The sequence below is a fragment of the Rhincodon typus genome, chromosome 8 (assembly GCF_021869965.1).
Source record: "Rhincodon typus isolate 14 chromosome 8, sRhiTyp1.1, whole genome shotgun sequence".
NCBI classification, from domain to species: domain Eukaryota; kingdom Metazoa; phylum Chordata; class Chondrichthyes; order Orectolobiformes; family Rhincodontidae; genus Rhincodon; species Rhincodon typus.
Window position 1 is genome coordinate 26,429,545 of NC_063339.1, and position 15,459 is coordinate 26,445,003.

The window sequence follows — 15,459 nt, forward strand, 5'->3', positions numbered from 1 at the left end:
AGTAAGAAGTAACAGGAAGATTATATTTTTCTTTGCCACAACTCTTTCCTGTATAAAGCATGAAAAGTTCAACATACAAATCGGAGAACTACTTTCAATGCTAAAACATATAAAGAGTTGTGGCAAAGAAAAATATAATCTTCCTGTTACTTCTTACTACGAATGGTCTGTTCTAATTGGGTTTATATCTAAGGAATATAAAGTATTCAAGAATCAACATTCAACAGTCAACAACCCTCTTCTATTTATCATCCCGTTCTGAAGGTAAGACTCATGCTAAAGGATATTTCAGCAGTTGCCGTGCATAACAGAAATGAGCTCAGCAACCAAGCATGACCATATCTTCTGTCAACATTTCCACAGATGCATCTGCCAGCACAATACACCTGTTTTTCCCCCTGCACCATCACAAAGACAGGGAGGCCAACTGCAGCACTTCATCAGAATGCCAGAAGGGATTAATTTACACACGAGGCATTAACAATTGAACCTGGACTTTTCATGGAGTATATGGCTCCGAAAATGATGCATTAATAAGCCCTCAGACAAACTACTAGCAATGACATTCTTACGAAGAGCTGATGAACTGTCCAAAAAGACCCTGACAGAAAGGTCACAAGGCAATCCATCACAACAGACTGATAGAAAATAGGGTCGAGGTAAAAAGATAAAAAAAAATTATTCCATTCTCTCTCTTACCTGCATACCAAAGTCTTAGAATTGTTTCTAAAGTCGTTGACAAATTATACCTGAATTTCTGCATTCATTAATATTCAAGTTGTAAGCAGAGAAAAGAACTCAGTCAAAGGAGGCAACACATGGTCTATTTGAAGTCAACTTCAACAAACCTTGCACTGAATTACAAATATTACTTCACAGTGCAAAACAAATTTTACCTTTTGCTCTTGCCACTGCTGGAATTCTACCGTTATGTTCTTTAACTCAGACACAAAGTCACTTCGAATTAAACTTAATGCTTTGTCCAGCTGGGTTTTGTTTGCAGAGATCATACGTTTCATTGTTTGATAATGGTCATGGATATTCATAAGTTCCTTTAAAATACATGAAAAAAGTATTAAATACAAAAATTGCCTGCGCCAGTCAATTTTTCTTCTTACAGCAAAGTTGGACAGGTCTGACTGCCTTAGCCTCAGCTAACGGCATGTGAATATGAATACAACAAAAGACCACTGTTTTACTCCAATAATGCTCAGAATTTGGAATTTAACATTTTTAGATACAAATTATTCTCCAGTACCGTCTTACCTCCAAAACATCAACAGAAATGAGTTCGGACACCAGGTTAGACTTCTCTCGGAAGTTATCATTAACAGCATTATTGGGCATTTTTCTTCTCTTCTTATTGTAAGCAAGCTGAAAAAATTAATGCGAGCTCTCAGAAGTCAAATGGTGTCTTTTATTTAAAGGAAATATATTATTTCAATATTTGCAAACAAACGTATTGCATATTTTGAGAAAGAAACAAGTGAAAAGTGATCATAAAGTAGAGTAACTATTCCCAACGCAAAAGAAAGATGGCTACTGGAGTCCATGCAACACCCGCCCCCCAGCATTCCCCCTAATTTTTTTTTTTTTTTTTTTTAAAAAAACCAGTGTACGAGGTCCGTGCACTGCAGCAACTTCCGGAGCTGGAAGTCAATGCCACAATTGGCATGTCAATGCTGATCACAAATGTGGCAACTTGGAGCAGCTGCAGCTTTGCAGCTTAGAGCAAGTACTGCCCCCACCCCCTCCTCCGACATGATGTCAGTCAGCTGCGATTTGATGATGTCATGGGGTGGTGCATGATGATGTCAGGACCCATGCACATGCAAAAATGGGAACATGGACCCGCACCTACACTTGCATCTATACTACCACTGATTAACAACTGTGAAATGAAAGGAGATAACAAGAACTGCAGATGCTAGAAGTCAGAGTTGATACAGTGTGGAGCTGGAGGAACAAGCAGGTCAGGCAGCTTCAGAGGAACAGCAAAGTCAAAGTTTTGGGTCAGGACACTTCATCAGGATTGGGGAGGGGGAAGGGAGCTCAGAAGTAAATGGGGGGGGCGGTGCTGGGCAAGGGTAGGTGGGGGTGGTGACAGATGGATGCAGGTAGGGGGTTGTGCAGATTGGTCAATGGGAAGGTTCGGGTGGATAGGCGAGAAGAAAGACGGACAGGTTGTGTCAGGTCGGAGGCCAGGATGAGAGGGAGGGCTGGACATGGGATGAGGCCGGGGGTGGGGAGATTTTGAAGCTGGTGAATTCTATGTTGAGGCCATTGGGCTGCAAGCTCCCGGGGCAGAATATGAGGTGTTGTTTCTCCAGTTTTTTGGGGGGGGGGGGGGGGGGGGTGGAATTAGTTAAAATGGTTGGCAATTAGTAAGTGCTGTTGATTTGAGCGTACAGAGTGCAGATGCTCTGCAAATTGGTCACTGAGGCCAGGCATTGCAGGCTGCCAATTGTATGGTGTGATCCTTCACCTGCAGGTTTGTGTGCATTAGGAGCAGCATTTGAGCTCTGAATTAGTCCCTGGTCTTCCCCATAGGGAAATAACATGTTGTAATAAATCCTCAACGTTTATCTTACTCTTGCGGGTTGTAATGCAAAGACAGCGCATTGCTTCAATTATTTTCCTATCACTGGACAAAATGGCTGCCCAGAAGGAGTGGAAGCCTTGTTCAGCCAAGATCCCAGAGAAGCTTCTGATGCTTTGACTCTGCCCAGTCTATATAATCAGTGTCCTTAAAATTGGCAGTGCCATCTTTGTGACAAGACAGTTGTCAATCCATCATGATGCATATAAAAATGCAGTCAATGTAAAAATCTACAGCAACATGAAAATTACACCAGATGATAAACAGAGATGTGGCATTTCCCTATCAAACACCTCTTTACACTATCTGAATTAACAGATCAACTTGATGTGGGTTGGTGCTTCCATTAAAATAGAGAAAGCAACTTGATCCATTATTTTAAAGATTCATACACTACTGAATTTCCAACAGAACCACAATTCACTAAGTAACACTTACCAATATTGGCATTGCTGTGAAATGGAAGGCTTTGTCATGCAGAAGTTTTTTCAGAACATAAACAGCATCAAAATGTTCCGCTTTCACCATTTCCTCTTGGCAACTTAGCACTTCATCCCAATCCTTTAGTGCCATCCTTATCTGCAGATTATATAAATAAAGCTGTCAGTTAAATAGACATCGCTTAAGGCATTTACTGTGATCTTTAATCATAGCACGAAGCAACATGAAGGGGAAAATTACCTGGACATTCCATTACGTACAAACATATAAATTAGGAGCAGCTATAAGGCCACTCACCCCTCAATCCTGTTATGCCATTCAATAAGATCAGGCTGATCTGATTACTCCACATTCTTGCCTAACCTTGATAACTTGTTTATCAAGTATCTATCCACTTCTACATTAAAATTATTCAAAGACTCCCTTCTTCAAGAGATGGTGGAAGGGAGGCAACAATAAAATCGCCGTACTCCTTGGGGACCAGAGGGCTACTCTCTCATTAGACAAAAGACGACTGGTAGTTAAGTTTAACCCAAAGGTCACCATGCCTCAGGCAAGGATCCAAAGACATACAAACCTCTGCCAGAAAGATAAACTTTCTGCTGTCTATTTAAGACAAGCCCTTACTTTTAAGCAGTGACCCCAATTCTAGATTTTCTGATAAGAAGAAACATCCTTTCCATTTCCACCCTGTCTAGACTCCACAGGATCTTAATGGTTCAATCGAATCAGCTCTTACTCTTCTAAACTCCAGCAGCTACAAGTCTAGCCTGTCCAATCTTTCCTCCCATTCCAGTTATTAGTCTAATGCTTCTTCTCTGAACTTCTTCCAATTGGTTTATATCTTTCCTTAAGTAAATGAGATCATGTTGTACAGAGAACTCCCAATGTGGTCTTACTGGTGCTCTGTATAACAAACATAGCCTCTCTACTTTTACATTCAATTCCCTCGCAATAAATAACATTCTATTAGCTTTCCTAATTTCTTGCTGTATCATGCAATTCATGAACTAGGACGCTCAGGTCCCTCTGCATCTCAGTGCTCTGCAATCTTTTACCATTTAGATAATTCCTTTTCATTCTTCCTGCCAAAATGGACAATTTCACATTTCCCATAGTATATTGCCTTTGCTAGATCCTTTCCCACTCACTTAACCTTTCAATATCCCTTTTCAGTTTCTTACTTATAGATTTGTGTCTGCCGATAGACTTATGGCTGTATAGACAGCAAGCAGATAAAATTAAACTAGAACTGGATTATGTGCAGCAAAAATAGGAAAGAACAGGTGAATGTTAAGGGGACCACGTGGAATTACAGCACAAATTCAGGCCATTAAGTCCCATGGGTCTATTTAGGTAACTGTGCTCTACCCAAGCCTCCTCCCTGCATTATTTATCTAACCTCATTAACATATCCTTCTTTTTAGTTCTCCTTTATGTTTATCTAGCTTTCTCAAATACACCTGTCCTATTCACCTCAATTACTCCTCCCACCAGATTTTAAACCAGTCTTTGAAAACAAAGAAAAACTCACATTATATACAGCCCATTTTATAACTACTGGATAGCTAAAAAAATTCTTTACAGCAAATGAAGCATGTTCTGCACTGTAGCCACTTTGCAGTGTGGGATACATGTTAGTTAATTTTCACACAGCAAATTCCCACAAACAGCAACCTCAATGACAAAACCATCTGATTTTTCATGATGTTGGTCAAGGGATAATTGTCGGCCAATGCACCAGGGAGAACTCCCCAGCCCTTCACAACAGTGCCATGACATAACTCACAAGGTGGGGCCTCAGTTTAGTGTCTAATCCAAAATACTGCACCTCCAATGGTATTTGAAGTGAAAGTGGCTGAAGACAAAATAATTTGAAAATCTTTTATGACAATGAAGTGTATAATTACAGCCCTTTTAATGATTTGTAACAAAAGGCAAATGCATTTAAGCCATTTCAAATCAGTGGATGCACACATTAATTTTTCTTCTGTTTATCTTGGAGTACTATCAAGACTGTGGACTGATGCATTTGTGTCAAATCTCTGAAGTAACCACGGTATTCAGTGCAGTCAGAGCATGTAATACAAGATGAAGCCCATACAATCAATGGGACATGACCATTCTGGATTTTGTAGATGCAAAGGGAAGCAAAGAGCTACAGCATTTCATTGCAAACTGTTTTACAAGTGGCCACATTTTAACACCTCTACCTTTTCAAGGGCAATTAGGGATGACCACCAAAGGCTGACGTGGCCAGTAATGCTCATATCGCATGAAAGAATGAATACATAAAATAAAACTCTTGAAAACTACCATGACTCTCCTGTCCCCTTCCCTGACTCTGACAACACCAAAACAGCAAGTAATATTTGGAGACAACACAGTCTGGAGCTGGAGGAACACAGCAGGCCAGGCAGCATCAGAAGAACAGGAAAGTTGATGTTTTGGGTCAGGACCCTTTTTCTAAAGAAGGGTCCTGACCCGAAACGTCAACTTTCCTGCTCCTATGGCGGTGCCTGGCCTGCTGTGTTCCTCCAGCTCCACACTGTGTTGCCTCTGACTCCAGCATCGGCAGTTCTTGCTATCACACTGCAGTATGTGGTAAGTTATTATAAAAGTTTGCAACGTATCATAACTGCAATCATAATTTTACCACCTAACAGGGTCTGACAGCTATGCCCAAGAGCAAATGGATCTAGAGAACAAGTGATGTTATGTTAGTTAAGGGATGTGTGTGGGGCACAAGTCCTCGGTGGTTGAAGTTTTCTGATCGGAGTAGGAATAAAACTCAACCTAGATGGGTACATGCATGAACTCATTCTAACCAACATTTAACCTCTGGTATTCAATTGATAAATATAAAAGTCTTCGGCTTTAAAAGTACAATGTAAAAATGTTATTTTATATACTTATATAAAAGTTCAGCAAACAGTCAGTATTCTACGGCAACAGAAGTCACAATGAAGCTGCTTGGCCACACCTGCATTCTGTCTAAGTTCCCCTCCACCCACAGTCCCCAGAATTGCAACTACTTTAGCAGCACTTTAGCATCATCTAGCTGCTCCACTTCATCCTACATGGGTGGTTATGGATCACCTTTGACCAGCACTAGTCAGATTGAATCAGAGCTCCCAGGGAATAGAGCCAAGGTTCTGCAGCTCAGAACCAGGCATGCTAAGGAATGAAGAAATCCCATTACTGAGTGCTTTGATAACACTGGGATCCCAAACAGACCAAGTCACAGGACACAGCTGAGACAGCCAGCTGGAATCTCCCTCTCTCTAGCAGCTGGAAGTGGAGCCTGAAGCCAAGGAGCAGGCTGCGGTTGTGCTGGGGCCAGGTTTCTCCATTATTAATGGAACCTTGGATTGGGTAAGTTGATCCATTCATCTGTCTTGTACCAGTGGCACCAACTCCCATAGGAGGAGGCAGCACAGGAAAATGGGCTAGCGCGGGAGAGCCCTCTGCATACTACTCAAGAACAATAGCTACTGGGAGTGTGTTTTCTGCACCTCCCAATTGCAGATTGGAGTCAGGACGGCCAAGGCATTAAAGAGAGAGGCACCCCTGGTGAGGCTCCTTTGGGCCAGGCTGAGGTTAGATCTAAAATACAAAAGAGGAAATCCATGATCTAAACGTTGGAATTCCATCAAATTGCAGAAATTTCACACCTATGGAATACTACCAGAAATATCAGACTTACTTTTTATGCTCACACCCTGGAGGGAGATTAGAAGCCAGAAACCTGTGACTCAAAAAGATGAAATGCTACCAACTGAGCCATGGCTGACATAATGGGTAAATTATTTCCTCTGGATTTCCTACTGGATGTATTTCTGATCATCTTGCATTTCTGGCTCCACCAACAAGTGAAAATAATCTAAGTACATTTAATAGCCAAAGAACATAAAAGTACAAGTCTCCAACAAAAATTACAATATTGGAATAAACACAGGTTGAAAAAGAAATACGAGTCAAAAATTTTACGATACTGCGCTTACCTTTTCTTTTGGCTGACAAAGCTGTGTATTGTAAAGTCCATAAAGAAGGTATAAGCCCCCAAACCGGATCTGAAAACTATATGGGGGGAAGAAGTACTGACTTGCCAAGGTCAATGCCTCTCTGGTAAATTTTCTGCCATCATTTTTACCCATTTTTCCACTGGAAAAGAACAAATGCATTTATGTCAACACTTTGAAATCCATGTAAGTGGGTGATGTACACGCACAGGTGAATTGCCATACAACTCAGCGCCATTGCTAAACCAAAAGAGCAGAGTGACAAAGGATGTTGTGCTTGAAATTCACATGGTAACCATATTCCACACTGCTACTGAAGTCTTTTACCCAATCTGAGGAAATGGAGTTTTAGCTTTGACGAACTATTGAAACGGTACAACCTTAAATGTTCTCGATCGTTGCAAGAGAAATTTATTGGTGCACTGCCATTGGCTTATGTCAATGCTGAGTGCATACGAAATGTATTCAAATCTAAAGTTCTGAATGTTTTAATTTACACCAGCCTCCAATACAAAAATCAGAGCGAGAAAGAAGTTGTAGAATTTTTAAAAAATTTTAAGTAATAACTTGCTTTCATACAGGACTTTTAATACAGCAAATCAACCCAAGATGCTACACAGGAGTGTTAACAGAGTAAATTTGACACTTATATTCATATTGATAGGAAAAACTTGGAAAGACAATATGAATTGATAAAGTGCCACAAAAGTTATTGTAGAAAAAAGCTCATGTTTTAGCAGTTAGTATATTAGTAAGAATAAAGGATTGGCTGTAACAGCAAGCAGACAATAGACAGGTTTTTCATCTTTGGTAAGATGTAGGGAGTTCATCTTTTAACTACAAGGATTGGTGCTGTAATCTCAACCAGTTGCAATTCATATAAATGACTCAGATTAAGGGACTAAGGGCATGGCTGCTAAATTTGCTGACAACACAAAGATAGGTAAGAAAGTAAGTTGTGAAGAAGATAAAGGAAGGTAACAAAAAGATATACATAAGTTAAGTGAATCAACAAATAGTGGCAAATGGTGTATAATGTGGAGAGATATAAAATTGCCTATTTTGGCAGGAAGAATGAAAAGAAGCATATTATTTAAAAGGTAAAAGCTTTCCAAGTTCTGGGATATGGAGTGATCTGGGTATCCTAGTGCATGAATCACAAAGGTTTACTATACAGGTATAGCAAGTAATCAGGAAAGATAATAGAACGTTATCACTTATTGTAAGGACAATTGCATTTAAAAATGGTTATGCTTCAGTTATAAAGAACAAAGGTCAGGCCACATCAGGAATACTGTGCACAGTACTGGTCATCTTATTTAAGGAAAGATGTAAATATATTGGAAGCAGTTCAGAGGTTTGTTAGGCTAATATCTGGAATAGGCAGGTTGTCTAATGAGGAAAGGTTGGACACACCAGGCTTGTATCTGCTGGAACTTAGAAGCAGCAGCAATTTGATTGAAACTTATAAAATCCTTACTCAACTTGATTGGACGATGCCATTTCTTGATTCCCCATTATTATTTCTCGAGTTGTCCAATGTCCATCCGTGCCCCTCTCTTATCTTTCACATATCTTACAAGGAAAGATTTCAAAATTTTTTTATTACTAGCTGGCTTACTCTCATATTTCATCTCCTTCCTCTTATTGTTTTTTTCAGTTGTCCCTTGCCGGTTTTTAAAAGGCTTCCCGATCCTCTGGTTTCCCACTAATCTTCACTACATTATATGCTTTTTCTTCTGCTTTTATGCTGTCCCTGACTTCCCTCATCAGCCATGGTTGTCTCATCCTCCCTAAACCTCCCCATCTCCCTTTTCTTAAAATGTGCTTTAAAACCTACCACGTTGACCAAGTTCTTTAATCTGTCTGAATGTGGCTCGGTTTGCGCTTCTTTAGGATTAGGCAACAGAAAACTGCCCTGCCAGCAATATTCGGATCTAGGTTTGACGTGTAAAAATAACCATTCCCTGAATTGTCTTGGCATGGCATGTTCAACTATATTAAAAGGGTCTATATAAATGCAAGCTACTATTACTGAGAATTGGTGCCTCAACAATACTGGTAATTTTGTTTACAGTGTCACAGCGTACGAACAGTACAACATCTTGTATTCTACAACAAGGATTCTCAACTCAGGGTCTGAGGGGTATCTGGCAAAACTGAATTCCCAAACAAGCATTGCTGAATGATATCCAGGTTTGCCATGGAAACCACCATTCATGGTCACTGGTCCACCATATCAGCAAAGAGACAGTGTCGAATCTCAGCAGGGATACTCCGTTCAGCTTGCTAGTTAACAGGAAACAAGTGAGAGATGGTACAGTCATCAACACCATCAGTATTCTTATCAAGTCTTGTGACACTTTACCAACCCTCCTTATAGAATGATACTGAAATAGACAAACTACCAACTTCAGTGCTTGCCAAACCCAAAGATAGTTTAATCAAAGCCAGCAACCGTCTAGCTGGATCAGAATTCAGCTCCGGGGACAGGCTTAACTTCATAATAAATCTAGCAACCTCTATGCCAACCTATCAACTTCAGCAACACAATCTCATCTACATCCTACCAAACTCAGCCACAGTTTACCCAGGTCAGCGAGTAGGATCAAGATCAATTTAATTTGAAACCTTCACATCTCAACAGAATTGTCGTTCAGCATTGGTAAAAAGTTTCACTATAAGTAAAACAAAAATGTTAAATACATTTAGTCGCAAAGTCCATTTTTACACAGAAGGAATATTTGCATTTTGTGACAGAGGTTCAGAGGAATTTTATTACATAATGGACAGAGTCCTCAGAAAACAAAAAAGTTGAGAGTCCCTGGCTTGTAAGGTTTGTGTCTGGCATGAAATTGACCCCTAAGAATGCTATAGTGCTTAGGTGGGGTGGGGGGAAAAGAGAGAAAGAGAGAGAGAGCGAATGGAAAAGGACTGATCACAGAATTGCGTGGTATGCTTACACACCTCAATTTATGGCCTACTGATCCGTATATTTCTAATGCTACACATTTCAGTCAGGAACATTCCAATGCAATGCGGGAGAGGACAGCCAGTATAGTTGTGGTAGGTTTCCGTTCCTTAACAATGTGAGTGAACTCCATTGAATTTGTACAATAAAGGCATGGTCACTTTGTTGCTAGCCTAAATTACTAGATACAGAGAATTAACTTATGATCAAATCTGAATATTTAACCTCTGGTTTGCTCGTGCAGTAACAACAAACAGGTTTGTGCCCATAATTACAGTACCTTTTCATGTTTGAAATATTTTAAGATACCCAGATGAATAGATATTTAGTAAAGATCAATATTTACACTCTGACTTCACACCAAGAAACTAAGTGAGGTTGTGGTACTTTAAATCTTAATTACACAAGTATAATTTTTAATATACAGCCACATTCTAACTTTTGAGAAGCTGATTACTTGAATTTGCTTACTGCAGTTGCTGATACAATTTGCTCTGAAGACCCATTTGGCAAATATTGAGATAAAACAAAGAACTGCAGATGCTGGAACTCTAAAACAAAGATAGAAATTGCTGGAGAAACTCAGCAGGTCCAGCAGCATTTTTAGAGAGAAAACAGTCAATGTTTCAGATCTACTGACCATTCTTCATGACACGTTCTGAATGAACGGTCACTGAACCCAAATCATTAACTTTGCTTTCTCTCCACATATGTTGCCAGACCTGTTGATTTTCTCCAGCAATTTCTATTTTGATAATTATGGAGCACAGTTGCGGCTGAGCATTTCGTAATGGGTTTAATTACTGGTTTATGCCGAGTTCCCTAACAGTATCTGCAGGGTCTCTGATCTAACCAGCACTAAAATCAGCCTGTATACATGCATGACCCTGAAGAGAACTAGATCAGACTCCGGTGTGGCTAAATAAGTTAGCTCACATGAATAAATTTTTTGTTTTTCCTTCATTCATTCATAGGATGAGGGTGCCACTGGCCAGGCAGCATTTATTGCCTATCCCTAATTGCCCAGAGGGCAGTTAAGAGTCAACCACATTGCTGTGGGTCTGGAGTCACATGTAGGCCAGACCAGGTAAGGATGGCAGTTTCCTTCCCTAAAGGACATTAGTGAGCCAGATGGGTTTTTCCAACAATCAGCAATGAATTCACGGTCATCGTTAGATTCTTAATTCCAGATATTCATTGAATTTAAATTCCACCATCTGCCATGGCGGGATTCGAACCAGGATACCCAGAACATTATCTGGGACTCTGGATTAACAGTCCAGCGATAATACCACTAGGCAGTCGCCTCCCCGTCATTGTCATTGGCAAGATACTGAAGGATAACCAACACCTCTAGAAATGCAAACTAGGTAACTGTCTTAACAAGCCAAAATGGTTCTTACTAAAAGAGAGTGGAGAACTTCATGTCCCTCCAGATTGCAGAGAATTCCTCATAGCGCACACTTTCAGTCTGTTGAAAACGCAACAGCAGCCTCTCAAAGTCAGTTTTCAATCCAGCTGTCAATGACATGATTTCTGCAACGTCTTGAGTCACAGATAGGCTGGTGACAAACAAACAACTATCTCAATGAGATACATTTAAATACCAGGAAAAAGTAATACATATATTTGTGTGCACAAAACACTGCTTACCTATTTTACAAAACAACAGGGAGAGGTCACTGGATAAGTTCAGTCAGTGAATAGCTGAGCCACACAGAGCACAAATTTCAATCAGACATTGTGCCTAGTTAGCTTGCAAAAACTAGAACATCTGTAAGCCAGAAGAGTAGGGGCAGTCATTCAAACATTCAGGTCCCACGTTCAACTGCTAACCTGCCACGAATTGGCTGACTTTAATGCTCCTGGGACAAAGAAGAAAATAAATTAACCAGGTTTTCCAATCTGTGTGTTACCAATTCAAAATAAAAATGATTGTCAACCATCAAGAAAACCTGAGTAAACATCAAGCAGAAACAGATGTGGCCATGGTATTTGATATTGAGCCCATTCCCAGGCCCGTTTGTAATTTTTTCATTAGATCTGGGGGAGCCACTTGCTAGCCCAGCACCGATTTGCTATTCTCTAAATGCAATAAAGAAGGTGGTAATGAGTTGTCTTCTTTAGCTGTCATAAACCACATGGTATAGGTACACCCACAGTGTTGTCAGCAAGTTCCATGATTTTGACCCAGGAACAATAACAGAACGGTGATCATAGTTTCATGAGCTGTGTGCGGCTTGAAGAGAACTTTCAAATGACCATGTTCCCATGCATTTGCAGCTCATCCCTCAAGACAGAGGAAGTCATGGGTTTACAAATGGACATACAAAAAAGGAACAAGAGTCAGCCCTTCAAACCTGCTCCACCATTCAATACGATATTGGCTGATCTAACTTACTCTCAACTCTGCATTCCTGTCATCCCTTTGGCAATCAAGAATCGATCACTTCCTTAAAAATATAACGATTCTGCTTCCATTGCCTTTTGATGAAGGGAATTCCAAAGACCCTCAACAATGAGAGAAAAGATGTTTCCTCATCTGTGTTTTAAATGGACACACCTTATTTTTAATCTATGACCCCTACTTCTAGATTCTCTCTCAAGAGGAAACATGCTTTCAACATCTAACCAGTCGAGTGCCCTCCTGAACTTATATTTTTCAACTAAATCACCCCAGATTCTTCTAAACTCTAGAGGATAGTTTCTAGTCTTTTCTCATGATGCAAACCATTCATTTGAGGTATTAGTCCAGCAACCTTCTCTGAACCACTTCCAGTGCATTAACATCCTTCTCTACGTACACTGACCAGTACTATACATAGTACTCAAGATGCAATCTCGCCAATGCCCTGTATAAGTGGAGCATAACCTCCTTACTCTTGCATTTAATTCTCTTCACAATAAACCACAACATTCTCTTAACTTTCCTGATTACCTGAAATACCTGCTGACTAACTTTCTGATTTATGTGGCCCACTGTGCAGACCATGATGTCATTTTAAACAAAGGACCTGTTATCCCTTACCCCTGCCTGTTCATGTGTCTGTCTAAGTGCCTCTTAAACATGCTGTCATATACCTTTGATCACATCATCCAACTCATTTAGATAAATTGTGAAGAATTAGGCCCCAGCACTGACCCTAATGATACACGGAGGCATCATGCCAGCCTGAAAAAGATCCACTTGTTTTTACTCTCTGCACCATAATAGCTAACCAATATATTTTATTTTAGAATTTCCTATGACTGAAGCAAATATTCTAATTTAAAACATATTGATGGTTTCTGAGATTAACGGATAGGGTTGATTTATCGGATTTTTCAATTTTTCTAAGTGTTGGTTAAGGTCAGGGAAAGGGATGGTTTGGTTTAACTTCCCAACTTAGTTTAGCAGGTTCTGTTGAAAGACCCTGGATGAGTTGTTGCAGTACATCCTGTAGATGGTATGCACCGTTGCCACGGTTTATCAAAAAGGTGGAAGAAGTGAATGTGGCAGATATGGTGTCAGTCAAGCAGGCTGCTTTATCTTGAATGGTGTTAAGTTCTTGAATACTACTGGAACTGCACCCAACCACAGAATCATACACCGTCGAAACAGAACCTGAGGTCCAACTGGTCCATGCTGGGCATGTTCCCAAACTAAAATAACTCCCACTTGCCTGCGCTTGACCCAACTCCCTCCAAACTTTTCTTATTCATGAACTTATCCAAATGTCTTATAATTGTACCTGCATGCACCACTTCCTCTAACAGTTCATACCACACACTAACCACTCACTTTGCAAAAAAGTTACCCTTCATGTCCTTTTTAAATCTTTCTACTCTCACCTTAAAAAAGTGTCCCCTAGTTTTGAACCCCCTCCCCCCCACAAAGGGAAAAGACCTTTGCTATTCACCTTATCCATATCGCTCATGATTTTATAGACCTCAACCTCCAACAGTCCGATGAAAAACATCCCAGCTTATTTTTATACCTTAAACCTTCCATTCCCTGCAACATCCTGATAAATCTTTTCTGAAACTCTCTCCATTACTCCAGAAAAGGCCTCAATAACGTCCTGTACAAGTTCAATATGACTTCCCAACTCCTGTACTCAAAGGTCTGAGCAATGAAGGCAAGTGTGCCAAGTGCCTTCTTAACTACCCTATCTACCTGTAACACAAATTTCAAAGAATTATCTACCTGAAACACTAGATCTCTCTGGTCTACAACACTACTCAGGGCCCTACCATTAATTGTATAAGTCCTGCCCTCGTTTGTTTTACCAAAATGCATTACCTTGCATTTATCCAAATTAATCACCATCTGTCACTCCTCAACCCAACTGATCAAGATCTCTTTGTAATCTTAGATAACCTTCTTCATTCTCCAATATACTACCAATTTTGGTGTCATCCACAAGCTGTCTAACCATGCCTCCTATATTCTCATCCAAATCATTTATATAAAATGATAAACAAAAGTGGACCCAGTTCTGATCCTGGTGGAACACTGCTGGTCACAGGCCTCCAGTCCGTAAAAACAGCCCACCACCACTACCCTCTGTCTCCTACTGTAAAGCCAATTTTGTATCCAGTTGGCAAGCTCACCCTGAATCCCACGAGATCTAACTTTACTAAATAGTCTATCATGCAGAACCTTAGCAAAGGCTTTACTAAAGTCCAAATAAACAACATTTACCACTCTGCCCTCAACCAGGCAAGTGGAGACTATTCTATCACATTCCTGAAATATGCCTTGCTTCACAATGGATAAGCTTTGAGAAGTCAGGAGGCAAGTCACTCACATGAGAATTCCTAGCCTCTGACCTGCTCTTGTAGCCATATGGCTAGTCCAGTTTAGTTCCAAGTCAATAACCCCTAACATGTGCAAATTTCAGCAAAGGGAATCCCATTGGCTACTATAGAGAGATGGTTGGATTCTCTTTTGTCAGAGATGGTTACTACCTGGCATTTGTGTGGCACAAATGCAATTGGCTACATGTTAAACTAGCATTTGAGACAGCACAGTACCAGTACTTAGAAAAACTGAAAGATCAATTAACACTGTCCATTAATCACAAAAAGCAGCTACATGTTTTAAATCAACACACTTGCTTTAGACAAAGGAACTTGAGCTCTTACTGCACTGGTGATGTCCCTACCTCTGAGCAAGGAGGCTTGTGTTCATGTCCTACCTGCTCCAATGATGTGTAATAATATCTCTGAATAGGGCAATCAGAAAATATCTAGACACAAGACTTTCTAATGTAAATGTATATTAGCTAGCAATTATCAGTGGCACGTGTGGCAACAACACCTTAATATGCAGAGATAGTAGGAACTGCAGATGCTGGAGAATCTGAGATAACAAGGTGCAGAGCTGGATGAACACAGCAGGCCAAGCAGCATCAGAGGAGCAGGAAGGCTGACGTTTCGGGCCA

At 40.3% G+C, this 15,459-nt stretch overlaps 1 protein-coding gene and 1 long non-coding RNA gene across 7 annotated transcripts in view; both read right to left on the reverse strand.

Annotated features, from left to right (window-relative positions):
- The window catches only part of LOC109916454, a 387,714-nt gene that overhangs the window by 233,454 nt on the left and 138,801 nt on the right, over window positions 1–15,459 (reverse strand). The gene's annotated exons all lie outside the window — the stretch shown is intronic.
- Window positions 1–15,459, reverse strand: part of snapc1b (small nuclear RNA activating complex, polypeptide 1b) — a 37,252-nt gene that overhangs the window by 20,537 nt on the left and 1,256 nt on the right. For 3 of the 5 annotated variants that reach the window (XM_048600004.1, XM_048600002.1, XM_048600005.1), the window contains exons 2-7: window positions 11,687–11,898; window positions 11,437–11,595; window positions 7,045–7,204; window positions 3,038–3,178; window positions 1,267–1,374; window positions 897–1,052 (exon numbers count right to left, since the gene is read on the reverse strand). In XM_048600004.1, the coding sequence (XP_048455961.1) occupies window positions 897–1,052; window positions 1,267–1,374; window positions 3,038–3,178; window positions 7,045–7,204; window positions 11,437–11,564 (693 nt within the window). In that variant the 5' untranslated portion in view covers window positions 11,565–11,595; window positions 11,687–11,898. Of the gene's footprint in view, window positions 1–896; window positions 1,053–1,266; window positions 1,375–3,037; window positions 3,179–7,044; window positions 7,205–8,542; window positions 8,638–11,436; window positions 11,596–11,686; window positions 11,899–15,459 lie in introns of those variants that run through there. The other 2 variants (XM_048600006.1, XM_048600007.1) reach the window with 2 other exon arrangements.